Raw genomic sequence first — 19,258 nt, 5'->3', positions numbered from 1 at the left:
AATCGGTGGCCGATAAATCGGAGCATCCCTACCCCACACCTTAATAAAAGACAGAGAAGAACATCCACATAGACAGCATTGAATAGGCTCATTGGTAAACAAACACACATTTAAATAAATAATAAAAAAATGGCCGTTCAGAGTTGAGAACTCCTCTCCTTTGGCAGATTGTCCAGTTTTGTTTGTAGTGGCTTTTATCACAGGTAAACATCACATTTATTTAAGGGCCTGGAGTTTTCCCTGAAAACATGTTCTGGTCAGGAACAGGAAAAACTCTTGGTCTTCTTAACAATATTACAAATCCAGCTATCTGAATATCTTTAAAAAATAAGAATAATAATCTGAGTGCTTCAATTCAAAATAATCTGGGAACACAATATTATTTTATAATACACGATACACACAGTCAAACCCCGGCCTTGCCCTTTCAGGGTTCCACAGTAACGCTTACCCGGAGCAAGTAAACTAATCCGCCGGGTTTGTTTGCGCGAGCCCGACGACGCTGCTGGATCCTGGATCTGTTTACCTGTGTGCAGGAAGAACAACAGACGGCGCAGGCGCCAGACCAGACTAGATGATCGCGGAGTGAAGATATTATCAAAGCGTGCGCGATGCGACGGGTGATCGACAGGCGCGTACGCTTTGATAATATCTTCACTCCGCGATCATCTAGTCTGGTCTGGCGCCTGCGCCGTCTGTTTTTTTTTTTTTTTTTTTACTATGCTCCGGGCAAGGGGGCAAGCGCTACTGGGGAACCCTGCCTTTGGACAGGGTCAGCTCACTGGAAGGTACATATGGCTATAAGACACTGAGGTAAACCTTCGTCCTTGTGCGACTCAGACACATAACAGTCCACTGAATCATCTTCCGTCCCTTTTTCGATACACATTCCTGTGAAAATGAAATGTAAAAGATTGGCATTAATAATCCAAATGATAACAATACACACAGTGCCATGCATAAGTAATGGGGACAGTGAAGCGTCATCGTTATGAGATTAAAGTAGAGACTGAAAGGCAGCTTTCATGTGAAGGTATTTGCATACATATTGGTTCCATCAGGCAGAAATGACCTTTTATGCATAGTCCCCCCCCTACATCAGGCTATTCAAAAGTAACAGGACGATTGTGTTTTTCTGGTTAAGCCAGGTGTGTTACATCACATCATTTGTGACAGCAGCTGGTGAAAAGTGCAACCAGTAGCTAAAGTCATTTTTCTGTTTTCTACATGTGCTTAAACTACAGACTGTCAGCTTTCAAAAGATGTGTCATACATTGAAATCGGAGAAAGAAATTGAACACGACAGGCGTGTTTGAATGTTGCTACACCGGAAATCACTAAGCACAGAAAATCCCCATCAAAGATAATGAATCCCCATCAAACAACAAGAAACGAAGTCATTGTGTTATAGATTACACTTATTTAATGAACGTAAAACTGTTCGGAAAAATAACGAGTGGGTACTTCACATCTTCGAGTTGAATGTTAGCTAAAAAAACGAAAATCTGAAAAAAAAAAAAAAAAACTTTAAAGACGAATTTGACGTCTTTCTCATTTCCGAGAGGTGTCCAGAAACACCAGGAGCAGTCACAAATATGTGGAACGGCTGGTGGTCCCTGAGGAGAGGTTTGAGAACCACTGGCCTAGAGGTTAGAGGCCAGGTAGCCTAGAGGTCAGAGAGGCCGGCTGGCAATCGGAAGGTCGCTGGTTCGATCCCCGCCTCAGGAGGGAGCTGCATGTGAGCTGTTTAAATCTGTCCCGTTACTTTTGGGTACCCTAAAAATAGGGTGGACTTTGCATAAAAAAGTGTTGGGTTACGGTGTCCACCCAGATCTGTGGGTCAGTCGTGGAACTCCTCTCTCACCCAGACCTGTGGGTCAGTCGTGGAGCTCCTCTCTCATCAATCCCACCCTGGGAACGAACACTTTGTTCGGCTGCGCTCAGGCAGGCGGTTCAGGACCATGTTCGCACGGACAAATAGACTGAAGCTCAGCTTCTACCCTAGGGCCATTCAAGCCCTGAACACAGCAAAGACCTAGGTTCTAGGCCCTGGACAATCTAGACAATTTGATGGCAGCTACTAGATTGTAAACATAAGTGCAATATTGAAATACAACTGTGAACATTCTAAACCTGCTAACTGCGACACTTTAATGAATGTGCAAAAATACTATGTGCAATATGACAACCCTTGTGTACATAAGGTTCAGATATAGGAGAAAGTTAGGATATTTATAGCATAGCATACAGCACAGTGTTTTATTGTATAGTATAGTAGTATAGTATAGTAGATAGTGTACATAGCCTTTATTTATGTAAACCAGCTCTTTTCCCTTTTTTATTTTACCCTTGGCTCTCTTGTTTTTAGTCTTTTTTCCAAGCACCAGGGGAGCCCCCCCCCTCCTAAATTTCGTTGTATGGTACCTGTACTGTATAAATAACAATAAAGACCATTCATTCATCCAGACCTGTGGGTCAGTCGTGGAGCTCCTCTCTCATCCTGGCAGCGATCTGCCCCCGCAGCTGGCAGTGCTGCTCCAGGTCCCTGGCCTCCAGGGGCAGCGCGCTGCTCCACACCATCAGCACCGACTCCTCGTCTGAGAGACACACGCGGACACGCACACACGCACACATGCAGACGCACAAACGCACACATGGACACGTATGCACACACAGACACACACAGACACAGACAGACACAGACAGACACACGCACACACACACAGACACACGCACACACACGCACACACAGACAGACACAGACAGACACACACACAGACACAGACACGCACGGACACGGACACAGACACAGACGCACACACACAGACACACACACACACACACACACAGACACAGACACAGACACAGACACGCACGGACACAGACACAGACACAGACAGAGACACACACAGACACACACACACACACACACAGACACACACAGATGCACACACACAGACACACACACACACACACACACACAGATGCACACACACGGACACGGACACCCACGCACGCACACACACACACACACAACACAAACAAAGGGGATACAGACATGGTAAATCTCAGTATCTCATTTAGGTTGGCATCGACACGTTTACTTTCTTTAGACGTTAACGAGGTCCTTATTAACATTTAATCAGCCATTAGGGGTCATTGACCCCGGTGAGTAAAACAAAGTGTTCTATCTTTGCACTCGATCAAATTTCAGGACCCTCCTTTCATGACTTGTCCTAGATATGTGTGTTCTACCACCCAGTATCCTTACATTTTCTAAATCACATCAGGATAAGCCAGTATAAAGATATTTTGCAGTTTTTCTGTGTAGGAAGCAGGCCAACTTACAAGCAGCCAACTAGAGGTCGTTGTGTGTAAATAGCAGCTCTTTTAGGAGGTAAAAAAGGCACGTCTGTTCTAGTGTTAACGAGGCTGTTCTAGTGTTAAGGAGGTCCTGGTTAAGCGTATTCATCTCTCACCAGACAGGTTCTTGACCTGGGGGAGCCGTCTCCCCAACACCAGGACCACGTCCTTACGGTTCAGGGACTCTGTCAAGTCAAAACACACAACAACAGAAACACAGTATTGAGGTTGTGAAACTCACCTCTCCGCCAAAACAGGAAGTCAAGGCCGACAGGAAGTTGCCATGCCAGATACAGACAGATACAGCGTCTCAGACAGACAGACAGACAGACAGACGGAACCACAGAAGTGAGAAGAAATCAAAGACCAAATCAGACCGAAAAAAGAAAGGATACAGGAAGAAAAGCCCAAAGAGAGACAGGAGACAGTTTTTATAACCGCCGGTATCAGATCGGTGAATCTCTAACAATAGAGACTCTACACTGGCTTCCTGTTATGTTCAGAATGGATTTCAAGATCCTTCTGCTTGTTTATAAAGCTCTCACTGGCACAGCACCAGAATATGTTCAGGTGTTCTGCTAGCATATCAGCCCAATAGAGCTCTCAGGTCTTCTGCTAGCATATCAGCCCAATAGAGCTCTCAGGTCTTCTGCTAGCATATCAGCCCAATAGAGCTCTCAGGTCTTCTGCTAGCATATCAGCCCAATAGAGCTCTCAGGTCTTCTGCTAGCATATCAGCCCAATAGAGCTCCCAGGTCTTCTGACGCTGGTTTTCTCTGTGTACCACATGTACAAAAGAAGAGATTTGGTGAGGCTGCATTCTCATTTTATGCTCCAGATTGTGTCTCACTGCCAGTTTACATTAGGGATGCAACCTCAGCACTATGTTCAAGTCAAGACTAAAAACCCATCTTTTTAATATTGTCTTTAAATGACTAAATAATTAAATGATGATTATATAATGATTAAAGCACTTTGAGCTGCAACGTTTGCAGGAAAAGTGCTATACAAATAAAGGTTATTATTATTATTATTGTTATTATTATTATTATTATAATAACACAAATAGATAGATATACCCAGACTGCCAGACACCAGTATCAGAAACAGAACATCTGTGACAGCAGTTTAGGACGGAGGGGACTAGATACCCCCCGGTGGCTAAACAGTAGTACTGCAATATAATTTGTTTTCCCCACTGAAACCCATTATAAACTCAACGCCTATCTGTTGTCTCTCACACTCACACGTTCACACACACACGTTCACACACACACACACACGTTCACACACGCACACACGTTCACACACACACACACACACACGTTCACACACGTTCACACACACGTTCACACACACACACACGTTCACACACACACACGTTCACACACACACACACACACACACACACACACACACACCACACACACACACACACACACACACACACACACACACACACACACACACACACACACACACACAGAAAGAAGGCAGAGAAAACACCAAAACACCAATGGTCTGATTCATAATTCTTAAGTCAAGCTCTCTATGCATGTTGTATTAAGTGCCCCCCCCCCCCCCCAGCCACGCCCTGTTCTCTCGGCTACCCAAGCGGCACCAGAGTATCCAGACCTGGACCAACAGGTTCTGGGAGAGACTCTAGACCCCTCCGCCCCCCCTTGACACACCAGGGCTCGACATTAACACCGTTTTACTTGTCGGGAGCAGGTAAAAACTTTCGCCGGATTTGTTTGCGCGAGCCGGACGACGCTGCTGCTGGATCCTGGATACGTTTACCTGTGTGCAGGAAGAACAACAGACAGCGCCAGACCAGACTAGATGATCGTGAGTGAAGATATTATCAAAGCGTACGAGTGATCGCGCAAACAAACCCGGCGAAAGTTTTACTGTGTGCTCCACAGTAAACAAGTAAAACGGCGTTAATGTCGAACCCTGCACACGTACCCGGGCACCTACCTATGACCATGCAGGCCATGCCCCCCCCCCCAGACCTACCTATGACCATGCAGGCCATGCCCCCCCCCCCCAGACCTACCTATGACCATGCAGGCCATGCTGCAGACAGAGCGACAGTGTGGGGAGACCACCTGCAGCAGCTGGTAGGTGGAGAGGTCTACCAGCAGGATGTGGCCGCCCCGCGTGCCCACCCACAAGGTGGCGCCGTGGTGCACCAGCAGGGCCTTGACCCCGCCCCATGTAGGAGGGGCGGAGGAGTCCTGGGGCGTGTCTGAGCCGGAGCTGCTGTTCTTCCTGGGTCTGCGACCCCAGCTGTGTCTGTGGAGAGAGATATCGTAGAGAGCTTTAGTTGTTGATAGTGTTTGTGGAGAGAGATATCGTAGAGAGCTTTAGTTGTTGAGAGTGTCTGTGGATAATATGATAGAGACACCAGAAAGAGAGCTTTAGTTGTTGAGAGTGTTTGTGGAGAGAGATATCGTAGAGAGCTTTAGTTGTTGAGAGTGTTTGTGGAGAGAGATATCGTAGAGAGCTTTAGTTGTTGAGAGTGTTTGTGGAAGGAGATATGGTAAAGAGAGGTTTAGTTGTTGATAGTGTTTGTGGAGAGATATGGTAAAGAGAGCTTTAGTTGTTGAGAGTGTTTGTGGATAATATGATAGAGACACCGTAAAGAGCTTTAGTTGTTGATAGTGTTTCTTTTAAGTTATTTTTCCTGAGTGGGGCAGTCCTACTCATATTTTTCATTGTATTGGACAGATACAGTGAAGACAGACAGGAAAGTAAGGAGAAGAAGGGAGAGAGAGAGAGGGCATGTCAGCAGGGCATGGGCCGGATTCTAACCCATGCCGACATGGGCTTATGTGTGCACTGTAGACCACGGTGCTAGACCACTGGACTGGTTTCTGTGTGAGTGCGAGTGAGTGCGTATGTTTTTGTGTGAGTGTGTATGTTTCTGTGTGAGTGTGTGTGAGTGTGTATGTTTTTGTGTGAGTGTGTGTGAGTGTGTATGTTTCTGTGTGAGTGTGTATGAGTGTGTATGTTTTTGTGTGAGTGTGTATGTTTCTGTGTGAGTGTGTATGAGTGTGTATGCTTTTGTGTGAGTGTGTATGTTTCTGTGTGAGTGTGTGTGAGTGTGTATGCTTTTGTGTGAGTGTGTATGTTTTTGTGTGAGTGTGTTTGTTTTTGTGTGAGTGTGTATGTTTCTGTGTGATTGTGTGTGAGTGCGTATGTTTTTGTGTGAGTGTGTGTGAGTGCGTATGTTTTTGTGTGAGTGTGTATGAGTGTGTATGCTTTTGTGTGAGTGTGTATGTTTCTGTGTGAGTGTGTATGAGTGTGTATGCTTTTGTGTGAGTGTGTATGTTTTTGTGTGAGTGTGTTTGTTTTTGTGTGAGTGTGTGTGAGTGTGTATGTTTCTGTGTGATTGTGTGTGAGTGCGTATGTTTTTGTGTGAGTGTGTGTGAGTGTGTATGTTTTTGTGTGAGTGCGTATGAGTGTGTATGTTTTTGTGTGAGTGTGTGTGAGTGCGTATGTTTTTGTGTGAGTGTGTGTGAGTGTGTATGTTTTTGTGTGAGTGCGTATGAGTGTGTATGTTTTTGTGTGTGTGAGTGTGTATGTTTTTGTGTGATTGTGTGTGAGTGTGTATGTTTTTGTGTGAGTGTGTGTGATTGTGTATGTTTTTGTGTGAGTGTGTGTGAGTGTGTATGCTTTTGTGTGAGTGTGTATGTTTCTGTGTGAGTGTGTATGAGTGTGTATGCTTTTGTGTGAGTGTGTATGTTTTTGTGTGAGTGTGTGTGAGTGTGTATGTTTTTGTGTGAGTGTGTGTGAGTGTGTATGTTTTTGTGTGATTGTGTGTGAGTGCGTATGTTTTTGTGTGAGTGTGTGTGAGTGTGTATGTTTTTGTGTGAGTGCGTATGAGTGTGTATGTTTTTGTGTGAGTGTGTGTGAGTGTGTATGTTTTTGTGTGAGTGTGTGTGAGTGTGTATGTTTTTGTGTGAGTGTGTGTGAGTGTGTATGTTTTTGTGTTTTTGTGTGATTGCGTATATGTTTTGCGGTTCCAGTTCAGCAGTGTGTGTGTGTGTGTGTGTCAGAGAGAGTCTGTGTGTGTGTGTGTGTGAGTGTGTGTGTGTGTGTGTGTGTGTGTGTGTGTGTGAGTGTGTGTGTGTGTGTGTGTGTGTGTGTGAGTCTGTGTGAGTGCTGACCTCAGTAGCTGGGCACAGTCGATGCAGGTCACCATCCTCTGGCTCTTCTTGTCCCACACCTCCACGCTCTGCCCCCCCGCCTTGCTCAGGTACACCTGCCGCTCCACCACCACCCTGGACACACACGCCTCGCTGCTCACCGCCTGCTGCTGCCTGGGACACACACACACACACACACACACACACGTTACACACAGACGCGTCACACACGAACACACACGGACGCATCACACACACACACACACACACACACGTTACACACAGACGCGTCACACACAAACACACACGTTACACACGGACGCATCACACACACACACACACGCACGGACGCATCACACACACACACACACACACACACGGACGCATCACACACACACACACACACACACACACACACACACACACCACACAGGAGATTGAATCCAGCTACACTTGGATAAAATACGCACAATTATTTCTGTTTTTGTTACTGTGATTATCATAGAATCATCTTCCATAAGATTTATTATACAACGGATAGATCCGGTGCTTTGTCTCTATTGGTCAGTTTGTCTTTCTTTTGTGAAATATTGATAGATAAATGTGGTAACCGTTGTATAAAAGCGTTATGGAACGAGAAGCCGTGGTATATGGTGGATATTGGCACAGCTAGGGGGTGTATATATAACGGCACTCCTCGTCATGCCTAACCACCCCGCTAGCTGTGCCGATATACATGATATACCACGGCTTCTCGTTCCATAACGCTTAAGTACAGCCGTTCAAATTCACGTCGGTCAGTTCACTGAAAGGGTAGGGGTGCCTTGTCAGTGCGCTCTTCTTAGCAGAGGACGACAGACTCACTGGAAGAGGTGGTTGGGCTTAGTGTTGATGGTCTTCCAGACGTCATAGTCGGTTGTGAAGGAGAGAACCCTGGTCCCACAGCCGGCCCACACGGTGGTTCTGTCCGACGAGTGACCCGATTGGCCCAGACACACCAGAGGGGTGTTGACGTTTCCGACAACGAGTGTTTTCACCGGCTGGCCGTTCTGCTGCTTTATACGAGATAAGAAAACACAACAACGTATTCAACCTGTCAACATGCTAACGAAGAGAAGATAATGTAGACTTCAATAACATGTAGAATATGCTGTACCGCTTAAGGACCATTAGACAAGAACTATTCATTTTTAAAAAGCTATATCGTTAGCCTCATAGCATAATCGCCTAAGTCATGCTTCACTTGTGGTCAGCCGAGCCATCTTTGTATGTCGTGTCAAACATGCCTCTGTCAAAGAGATGACTTGGGCAGGTAGTGATGTTGGAATGTAACGAGCATTCTGATAGGCTGATGTCATAGAGGCAATAATGCCCAGTGAATCAGCAGTGTTAGGAGAGGAGAGTTAGGCAGAGATCTACATTTGGCCAAAATATGACTTAGGCAGTTATGCTACGGGGCTAACGACATTCAGAGAGAGCATTTGCAGTCATCCAAAGCGTTAGGTATCATGTTGGAGGAGCTTGTGATACCTGAAGCACGGAGTCCTCGTAGACGGTCAGGGTTCCGTCCGCCGTCCCGACTAACAAGTAGTTCTTCCTTTGACTGAAATGAAATCCGAAGGGTTAATGCCAGGAGTTAACACAACAAGGACCGCTCCCAGTAATTAAGTGTTATGGAACGAGAAGCCGTGGTATAGTCGTGGATATCGGCACAGCTAGCGGGGTGGTTAGGCACGACGCGAAGCGAAGTTATATATACACCCCCTAGCTGTGCGGATATCCACGATATACCACGGCTTCTTGTTCCATAACGCTTTTCTACAACGGTTACCACATTTATCTTATCAATATTTCACAAAAGAAAGACAGGAGAAACTTTTAATTAATGTATTTTAATGGAACTATGTTTTATTGTGAGTGTATTCATCCACTGAACAGTTGTTTATCGGTTGCTAAGCAACGGTAAGAATGTAACTTCGATGAAAAAAAATCTATTTAGCCATGCGTATGTCATGGATATCGGCACGGCTGGAACGCAAACTGACCAATAGAGACAATGGACCAAACTGACCAATAGAGACACTGGACCAAACTGACCAATAGAGACAATGAACGCAAACTAACCAATAGAGACAATGGACCGGATCTATCCGTTGTATAAGATACTACAAACACTGAATAAATTCAGTCACTTCATCACTATAGGACAGAACATCTAAAGTACTGTCTAGCGTCCATATATATATACCTGCCCAGGTGTCCCCGCCCTGCCTTACCTGCGTGGGGGGTGTACGTGGAAGAACAGTGATGTCACGGCCTTACCTGCGCGGGGGGTGTACGTGGAAGAACAGTGAGGTCACGGCGTCGCTGACGCTCTGCAGGTGGTGCCATGACGACAGGTCCTGAGTGTCCACCACCACCAGCGCTCCTGATTGGGTGCCTGCCACCAGCCAATCACGGGCCTCCCCTGGGACCTGAACGGTCACCAGGCATAAGACGGGACTGGTGTCGATCTCCTGTTGACGGAGAGGAGGAGAGGAGGAGAGGAGGACGTTGTCATAAGCAGAGAGGAACATGGGCTTGTAAACCTGCATTGCAATCTGTCTGTTGAGAGAAGCAGGTATGGGAGTCAGGGCTCGACATTAACGCCGTTTTACTTGTCCGACGCTGCTAGATCCCGGATCTGTTTACCTGTGTGCAAGAAGAACAACAGACGGCGCAGGCGCCAGACTAGACTAGATGATCGTGAGTGAAGATATTATCAAAGCGTACGGGTGATCGACAGGCGAGTACGCTTTGATAATAATATCTTCACTCACGATCATCTAGTCTGGTCTGGCGCCTGCGCCGTCTGTTGTTCTTCCTGCACACAGGTAAACAGATCCAGGATCTAGCAGCGTCGTCGGGCTCGCGCAAACAAACCCGGCGAATGTTTTACTTGCTCCGGACAAGCAAAAAGGCGTTAATGTCGAACCCTGAGCAGGTATGGGAGTAGGTGATTGCCCCACCTGTGTGGTGACCCTCTCTGTCTCCAGGTCCACGGCGGTGATGCAGCCTAGCCTCTGGGTGCTGCTGCCGCCCCCCACCCAGGCCCGGGGGGAGGGGGAGGGGCTGTTGCTGTAGCCCACCGCAAAACACTCTGTGGCCCGGCTCACCGCCAGCTCCCGCAGCAGACACAGCATCTCCCCAGAGTTCAGACTGTCAAACACCTGCAGGTAAACCAGACAGTCAAACACCTGAAAGGTAAACCAGACAGTCAAACACCTGAAAGGTAAACCAGACAGTCAAACACCTGAAAGGTAAACCAGACAGTCAAACACCTGAAAGGTAAACCAGACAGTCAAACACCTGAAAGGTAAACCAGACAATCAAACACCTGCAAGGTAAACCAGACTGTCAAACACCTGCAAGGTAAACCAGACTGTCAAACATCTGCAGGTAAACCAGACAGTCAAACACCTGAAAGGTAAACCAGACAGTCAAACACCTGAAAGGTAAACCAGACAGTCAAACACCTGCAGGTAAACCAGACAGTCAAACACCTGAAAGGTAAACCAGACAGTCAAACACCTGCAAGGTAAACCAGACAGTCAAACACCTGCAGGGGAAAGGGGTGTCAAGAAAAAAAACACAAGAACCTGAGAATATTCCACAACTGGCATATGAGGAGAACTCAGGGTAAGATGGCATTTCACCTAAACATGAAACCAGGGTTCCCACACCTTCTGAAACATCAAATTCAAGCATCTTTCAAGGACTTTCAACACTCAATTCCCTCAAATTCAAGGACCCAACGCGGCATAGTTTGAGACAGATCGAGATGAGAATGTATATAATAGGAACTATCCGCTCACAGACAACAATTAAAAAGAGAGGCTTGAATGTGTGAACACTAGATGGTCTCTTGCCTTCTCTACCACAGCACAGCAAAACAATATATTGTGAAATATGCGTAAAGTTAAGCAATAGAGAGAGGAGGAGCCATGTAAAAAAAATAATTATACATATACATTTTTTAGAGAGAGAGAGAGACAGGAATTCAAGCACTTTCAATGACCCATGTATATTTTCAAAAACGTTTAAGACCTTGATTTTTTTTCTCTCAAATTCACAAACTTTCAAGGATTTCAAGGACCCGCGAGAACCCTGTGAAACATAGTTTGGACCCTCCCTTTAAACCACCCTCTTCCCCCTCCTCCTTACCCGTGCAGCGGTGGGTCTGTCCTGGGGACTCTCCCTCATGCACTCCCTCATCAGGGCCTCGAACCCGGGCCACGGGGAGCAGCCGTAGTGCTTCACTGGGTCTGCAGAGAGGACGCAGTAATAATACATCATAATTATAATAATAACTTGGTTTTATATGTCATCAGGAGGCACAGCGTTAACTATCATAGCCATGCTGACGACACTCAGCTTTATATCTCAGTAACTCCCAACGACTACAGGATGGTCGACCAGCTGATAGATTGTATTGCTGATATCAATGCATGGATGGACACAACATTTTCTCCAACTCAATCAGGAAAAAAACAGAGGTATTGATCGTCGGTGAGAAGGCTGGGAGAGAGAAATTGTCTGCACATTTGAAAAACACTGGCACTTAAACACTAAGTACCAGGCCAGAAATCGAGGTGTCATAATTGACTCAGATCTTAACTTTGAAACCCATATTAAAAATACTAGAAAAATATCCTTCTATCATTTAAAGGTGAACCCTGGTTGTTAAGACATGTAGACCTTAACCCAAGGGCGCTTTACAGATTCTACAGACAGGAAGTCAGACAGACAGAACAGAAAAAAAAAAGGAAAAAAAAGACAGTGACAGAACTAGACTAGGGGCCAATGGCCTTGGTGAACAGATGAGTTTTGAGGGCTGATTTGAAGGTGTCCAGGGTGGGTAGGGGTGTTGAAGGTGTCCAGGGTAGGTAGGGGTGTTGAAGGTGTCCAGGGTAGGTAGGGGTGTTGAAGGTGTCCAGGGTAGGTAGGGGTGTTGAAGGTGTCCAGGGTAGGTAGGGGTGTTGAAGGTGTCCAGGGTAGGTAGGGGTGTTGAAGGTGTCCAGGGTGGGTAGGGGTGTTGAAGGTGTCCAGGGTAGGTAGGGGTGTTGAAGGTGTCAGGGTAGGTAGGGGTGTTGAAGGTGTCCAGGGTAGGTAGGGGTGTTGAAGGTGTCCAGGGTAGGTAGGGGTGTTGAAGGTGTCCAGGGTAGGTAGGGGTGTTGAAGGTGTCCAGGGTAGGTAGGGGTGTTGAAGGTGTCCAGGGTAGGTAGGGGTGTTGAAGGTGTCCAGGGTAGGTAGGGGTGTTGAAGGTGTCCAGGGTAGGTAGGGGTGTTGAAGGTGTCCAGGGTAGGTAGGGGTGTTGAAGGTGTCCAGGGTAGGTTGGGGCGTTGCGGATCACTGTGGGGAGAGAGTTCCAGAGGGTGGGTGCTGCCACACTGAATGCCTTACTGCATTGCTGTGTCTTTCAACATTGGATGTACAAATTAATATCTAGTTGTGTGAGCCAGGGAACTTGCCTGTGGTACGAAGGTTAAGAAAACAATACTTATTAAAATGACTCCAGAACACAAGTTTATGCCAATATATTCATTTTATTGCGACTTCAGTCTGGTCCATCTGATTCCAGGCCGTACAATGGACCTATCGCTAAGCCACGCCCCCTTTGAGAACTCGGACAAACAAACAACGCTTCACTGACAGTGACTGACTGACTGACCGACCATGACTGAATGACATTCAACGACTTACAAATGGCGGGAGTTGGCACATTTCTGATTTCTGATTTACCACAGCAAGTAATAGACATGTTTTTTTTAAAGAAAGAATATTTAGTCTAGATTCCAGAAGCTTTTTACCATCAGATATCAGCGGGTTGTTAGTCCGAGTTTTCTGCCTGTAGTGACTTTCTACTGTGATATGATTGGACGATTTCTATTTTGGGGCGTGGCTTAGCGATAGGTCTATTCAGAGGTATGTCCTCCACATGTTTGTTCACTACTACTAGAGATGCAACAGTACCACTGCTTCCACTGTCGATACAGATTAGATGGGGTACTGAACTTTCTATCACTTCATATAAAGGATCAAATTTGAGAGCCAAATATATCAGCCTCATCATGTTAGCGTTTACAGCCCTGGATGCTGCAGTGATGTTACCTGTGTATTATCAAAATACCGCTGAAACATTTACCCTGCTTCCCTGTGCTGTCGAGTGGATACAAGCTACCCATGTTAGATTAGATTAGATTAGATTAGATGTATTGTCCCCAGGGGGAAATTCATTTTCACACCACTGTACAGTACACATGTATACATACAACACCGTATAACACAGACAACAACAGACAGTACTACACATGAGAGATACACAAGTACACACACTCAGCGCGGTCTGTTATTTAAGGCAACAATGGCTGCGGGGATCAGGCTTTTGCCAAAGCGAGCCCTTTTGCACCGTAGCGTTCTGTACCTACGCCCGGATGGCAGTGGGGCGAGGTACAGGTTGAGTGGGTGGGTGATGTCCTGTTCTATTGTGGTGGCAATGCGTGAGATGGGCCCTGTTGTTTAGTGCTGTGAGGTTGGGCGTGCCGTTTTAATCTAACATCGTTTGCGTTGTTACTGGCAGTTATCGACAGATGATCAGAACACAACACATTAAAAGTAATTTATGTTAAATGTTATTAAGTTAAATGAAAAAGTCCATCTGTATTGGGACACAAACATCAGGTATACAAAATGACAGAATTTAAAAAGGGAAGACAAATAATTTCCACCTGTCCTTGTTGATTTGGTTATGATAAGGTCAGACAGTTGTACATCATAATCAAAGGGTTTATTCATCTTTTACATTTCTGGAAATATTGCTGACTGGCTTTAAGGACATTAGTAAGTGTTATTGATGTTCGATTGCCAATATCTCAGAGGAACACTAAGGTCTAAAGGCCAATGCACACGGCGTGCGATGCGATATTGTCGCACGACAACATTCGATTCTCAATTCACACCAATGAATGAATGAATGTGAATGGAGAATCGAATGTTGTCGTGCGACAATATCGCATCGCACGCCGTGTAAATTGTCTCATTGGGTCTCATTCAAAACAATGGAATCGAATTCGACGGCCGGGCAAGCCATCGACGGGCAGAGGTTGTTGTTTCTTTTTACTTGCCCCGGGCAATCGGGCAACCCTTAATGTCGAACCCTGCTTCACTGGTAACACCCTCAGAGGACCAACTTGACAGTAGATAAACGGAAACACTTTCTCAGTGAAGGTGTGTGTGAGTGTGTGCAGGTGTGCGTTAGTGTCAGGGTCAGAGAACGACAGCTTTCCTCGGTCCCAGTCCAGCTGCACTCTGACCCTCTGGGGGTTCTGGATCACTGTGACGAGAGTGTACGGAAACCCCGGGACACCTGGAACACCTGGAGCACGTGTATTAAACCTCCGATCCTGAAACTCAAGCCGCCAGGATCCAGCCCAAAAGCCAGATTTGTCCTTCCTGTCTGCAGACTCTGTCATCACACCCAGGCTATAGTGTGTACTCTCCCCCACCTCAACGTCCCAGCTGTGTGTCCCTGAGTCAAAGCCCTCAGAGCCCAGGACCACAGCGTAGGATTCAAACCTCTCTGGGTTGTCAGGAAGCTTCATTCTCGCTCCGCAGAAACGTGCACTGTTCAGATCCTCAGACAGGCTGAGTTCTGGGTGGGCAGTGTTGGGGTCCAGAATCACAGGAGTGTGTTCCACTATTCCCTGCATCTTCTCCCAGACTCTGAACTGCAGGTTGCCCAGGTGCTTTGCCACGTCTATCAGCGCTCCTGAAACCTTCTCTGGATCCGGCAGTGTGCTCTGGGCTCTGTCCATGGAGGCCTTGAAGTTCAGCAGGAATGTGATGTCATCAGCTTTTAGCTCCTCCTTCACGGCTCTGATTGTGTCTGAAAGTGATGATATCTTTCCGCTCAGCCCCTTAATCTTCCTCTTCATCACCTGACTCTTCCGCTCCTCTTCCTTCCTCAGTGCAGCGATCCTGACTCTCTCTTCATCTCTTAGAAACTGGTGAAGCTTCTCAAACTCCTCCTTCATCTGCCTCTCTGTGCGCTGGGCCTGGCTCTCAATATGTTCAGCTGTTTCATCACAAGTCAGTTTAACCTTTTGAAAGGTCTTCAGCTTCTCCTTTAAGGGTTCCAGTGCAGTCTGGAGTTCACTCTTATGATCCAGTACAGCTTCATCTACCGGGCGACATGCATGTTTTTTGTGCTGTTTTGAATCTCGACACACCACACAGATGGGCTGTTTATCCTCCAGACAGAAGAGCTTGAGTTTCTCACTGTGCAGCCTGCAGAGCACCTCAGACCCTGCTGCAGCTCTCTGACTTCTCTCTTGTGAGAAGGCCTCACACAGGTTCTTTAACACCAGGTTAGGAGGAGGAGGAATACCCAAGGATGATCTTCTCCTGCACATTGGACATTCCTGAGTGTTGTTGTGTTTCCAGCATTCCTGGAGACAGTTTTTACAGAAGCTGTGGCTACAATGGAGGACGACAGGATCCTCGAAGATGTCACAGCACACAGGACAGCAGAAATAGTCCTCGGAGAGAGAGGGTTTAGACGCCATTTTCTCACCACCTCCGTCTCCTCTGTAATGGCTTCTGAGGTGAAAGTTCACGTCTGAAAACTCACCGCGTTGAAGTCAGTAGGAAGTCAAATCCAGATTGTGACGGTGTTGCTTCTTCCTTTGTGGTTGTTTTGAGTGTTGATGGTAAATGAGTGTAAAGTCTTTCAGAGAGTCCTACATATGTGATGTTGTGGGTCATGCTAGTGAACGGCAGCACCAGAGAGCTGAGTGTTAGCCTTCTGTGTGGTTCACTTCTGCTCTCCACTGATTACCTCAGCAGGTAAGAGGGTGGAGCTTCAGGCAAGGTATGAGTCACTGTGTTCAAGGGTCACGAACAAGGGTCACAGAGTGTGTGTGTGGCAGTATAGCACAACAAAACACACAGTAATATAAAATCCAGTACAAAGGTCATGTCCTCCTAACATCAACACATTTACCACCTAACCCCTGTCTCTCTCTCTCTCTCTCTCTCTCTCTCTCTCTCTCTCTCTCTCTCTCTCTCTCTCTCTCTCTCTCTCTCTCTCTCTCTCTCTCTCTCTCTCTCTCTCTCTCTCTCTCTCTCTCTCTCTCTCTCTCTCTCTCTCTCTCTCTCTCTCTCTCTCTCTCTCTCTCTCTCTCTCTCTCTCTCTCTCTCTCTCTCTCTCTCTCTCTCTCTCTCTCTCTCTGATATCAGCTGTGTCCCAGGAGGTAGAGCCGGTGTCGAATGATCGCAAGATCGGCGGTTCGAACCCCGGCTGGCCACATGTCGAGGTGTCCTTGGGCAAGACACTGAACCACACATTGCTCCCAGTGAGCAGGCCGGCGCCTTGCATGGCAGCTTGCCGCCATTGGTGTGAGAATGTGTGTGTGTGAATGGGTGAATGAGAGGCCGTTGTAAAGCGCTTTGGAATAAGTCAGTCTGTTTACTTGTTATTGTTCTACCACTACGTGCAGCTTCAATAACCTACCCTGGTCACTACCGACAACAGAGAGCTACAACCTATTGTTGGAGAGCTTTATATTATTATTTATGAAAACCCTTTTTTGAATGGTACTTTGAAAGTGGTACTTTGGCCCATCTATCTATAACATAGATATCTATCTTATATCTATCTAAGACTTTTATTTAGAAAATGGGTCTCGCCCAAGTAAGTAAGTAAAGCTTTATTTATAGAGCACCTTTCATACAATAAATGCAGCTCAAAGTGCTTTACAACAGGGATAAGAACATAAAGTGAATATAAAACATATATAAAAACATATACAAGCATAGAATGAATATAAAAGCTGGGGCAAAACAGTAAAAAGAAAAGGTAAAGATAAAATACAATAAAGATACATTTAAAAAAGGGAAACAATGTACAACATCTGCTCGTTAATCTAACTTTCCATATCCCTTTCATCTCCTTACACAGTCTTTCTGTACTTCCCACTGGCTTTCCACCAGCACCACAAACATCAGTTTTTGGAAAAGGTCTGTCTCAGTCTCTGTGTACGTTCTCAGTCTCTGTGTACATTCTCAGTCTCTGTGGACGTTCTCAGTCTCTGTGGACGTTCTCAGTCTCTGTGTACGTTCACTTATAATTTTGACTACATATATGTAGGTATGTGCAATATGTCTAGCGTAATATGTGTACAGTTTGACCTACTGCTCATTTTGTATTGTCCTAAAAACTTAAATAAACAAAATGTTTGTGATAAGAATAAAAATGAAAGGTTTACCTGGCAGCTTGCCTTGCACCACGATCTCATCAAACTCGCTGGGGAACTTCATGCCGTCGGAGATGCGCTCGCCGCAGGTCAGCAGGTCGTACAGCAGCAGGCCGAAGGAGAACACGTCAGCCTGCTGGTTGTATGTCACGTTGCCCCTGGCAACCTCGGGGGCGCGGAAACCTGGAGGACACACGTCAACTTTAGACTGAAACCTGCAGGACAGACGTCAACTTTAGACTGAAACCTGCAGGACAGACGTCAACTTTAGACTGAAACCTGCAGGACAGACGTCAACTTTAGACTGAAACCTGCAGGAGGGACGTCAACTTTAGACTGAAACCTGCAGGACACACGTCAACTTTAGACTGAAACCTGCAGGACACACGTCAACTTTAGACTGAAACCTGCAGGACACACGTCAACTTTAGACTGAAACCTGTAGGAGGGACGTCAACTTTAGACTGAAACCTGCAGGAGGGACGTCAACTTTAGACTGAAACCTGCAGGACAGACGTCAACTTTAGACTGAAACCTGCAGGACACACGTCAACTTTAGACTGAAACCTGCAGGACACACGTCAACTTTAGACTGAAACCTGCAGGACAGACGTCAACTTTAGACTGAAACCTGCAGGACACACGTCAACTTTAGACTGAAACCTGCAGGACACACGTCAACTTTAGACTGAAACCTGCAGGACACACGTCAACTTTAGACTGAAACCTGCAGGACACACGTCAACTTTAGACTGAAACCTGCAGGACAGACGTCAACTTTAGACTGAAACCTGCAGGACAGACGTCAACTTTAGACTGAAACCTGCAGGACAGACGTCAACTTTAGACTGAAACCTGCAGGACAGACGTCAACTTTAGACTGAAACCTGCAGGACACACGTCAACTTTAGACTGAAACCTGCAGGACACACGTCAACTTTAGACTGAAACCTGCAGGACAGACGTCAACTTTAGACTGAAACCTGCAGGACACACGTCAACTTTAGACTGAAACCTGCAGGACACACGTCAACTTTAGACTGAAACCTGCAGGACACACGTCAACTTTAGACTGAAACCTGCAGGACACACGTCAACTTTAGACTGAAACCTGCAGGACACACGTCAACTTTAGACTGAAACCTGCAGGACACACGTCAACTTTAGACTTAACACTAGAATTGCTTTGTACTTGATTAGTTGAATTAGGTGTGCTAAAAAAGGGCACAGGTAAATAAGTAGATATTTAGAACCTTGATGAATAATAATAATAATAATAATAATAATAATAATAATAATAATAATAATACATTAGACTTATATAGCGCTTTTCTAGACACTCAAAGACGCTTTACAAACTGAAAAGATTGAGTAGTAATAATAAAAAGAATAAAAGTAAATAGAAGAAAGTATAGGGGCCTAATTGAGGTAGTGCTGGGGACACATGGG

General features: G+C 46.0%; 2 protein-coding genes across 2 annotated transcripts in view; both read right to left on the bottom strand.

Moving 5' to 3' along the window:
- Positions 1 to 743: 743 nt before the first annotated feature.
- lrrk2 (leucine-rich repeat kinase 2) overlaps positions 744 to 19,258 on the bottom strand; it is a gene marked incomplete at its 5' end in the record, with an annotated part of 90,561 nt that continues 72,046 nt past the window's right edge. Inside the window, 11 exons of the mRNA XM_080539132.1 lie at positions 744 to 891; positions 2,469 to 2,597; positions 3,480 to 3,548; positions 5,423 to 5,661; positions 7,539 to 7,691; positions 8,382 to 8,572; positions 9,048 to 9,120; positions 9,840 to 10,033; positions 10,526 to 10,726; positions 11,721 to 11,821; positions 17,822 to 17,992. Coding sequence (XP_080395258.1) covers positions 2,476 to 2,597; positions 3,480 to 3,548; positions 5,423 to 5,661; positions 7,539 to 7,691; positions 8,382 to 8,572; positions 9,048 to 9,120; positions 9,840 to 10,033; positions 10,526 to 10,726; positions 11,721 to 11,821; positions 17,822 to 17,992 — 1,514 coding nt within the window. The 3' untranslated portion in view covers positions 744 to 891; positions 2,469 to 2,475. The remainder of the gene's footprint in view (positions 892 to 2,468; positions 2,598 to 3,479; positions 3,549 to 5,422; positions 5,662 to 7,538; positions 7,692 to 8,381; positions 8,573 to 9,047; positions 9,121 to 9,839; positions 10,034 to 10,525; positions 10,727 to 11,720; positions 11,822 to 17,821; positions 17,993 to 19,258) is intronic.
- LOC308164720 (E3 ubiquitin-protein ligase TRIM35-like) lies at positions 14,197 to 16,120 on the bottom strand (the record flags this gene model as incomplete). Its single annotated transcript, XM_080538737.1, has 2 exons — positions 14,197 to 14,214; positions 14,747 to 16,120. The coding sequence occupies 2 exons, from the start codon at positions 16,118 to 16,120 to the stop codon at positions 14,197 to 14,199; spliced, it is 1,392 nt and encodes a 463-aa protein (XP_080394863.1).

This window comes from Nansenia antarctica, assembly GCF_963989245.1.
Source record: "Nansenia antarctica genome assembly, chromosome: 9".
In the NCBI taxonomy this organism is placed as follows: domain Eukaryota; kingdom Metazoa; phylum Chordata; class Actinopteri; order Argentiniformes; family Microstomatidae; genus Nansenia; species Nansenia antarctica.
The sequence above is the reverse complement of the archived record's forward strand: the minus strand, read 5'-3'. Positions and strand labels throughout refer to the sequence as shown.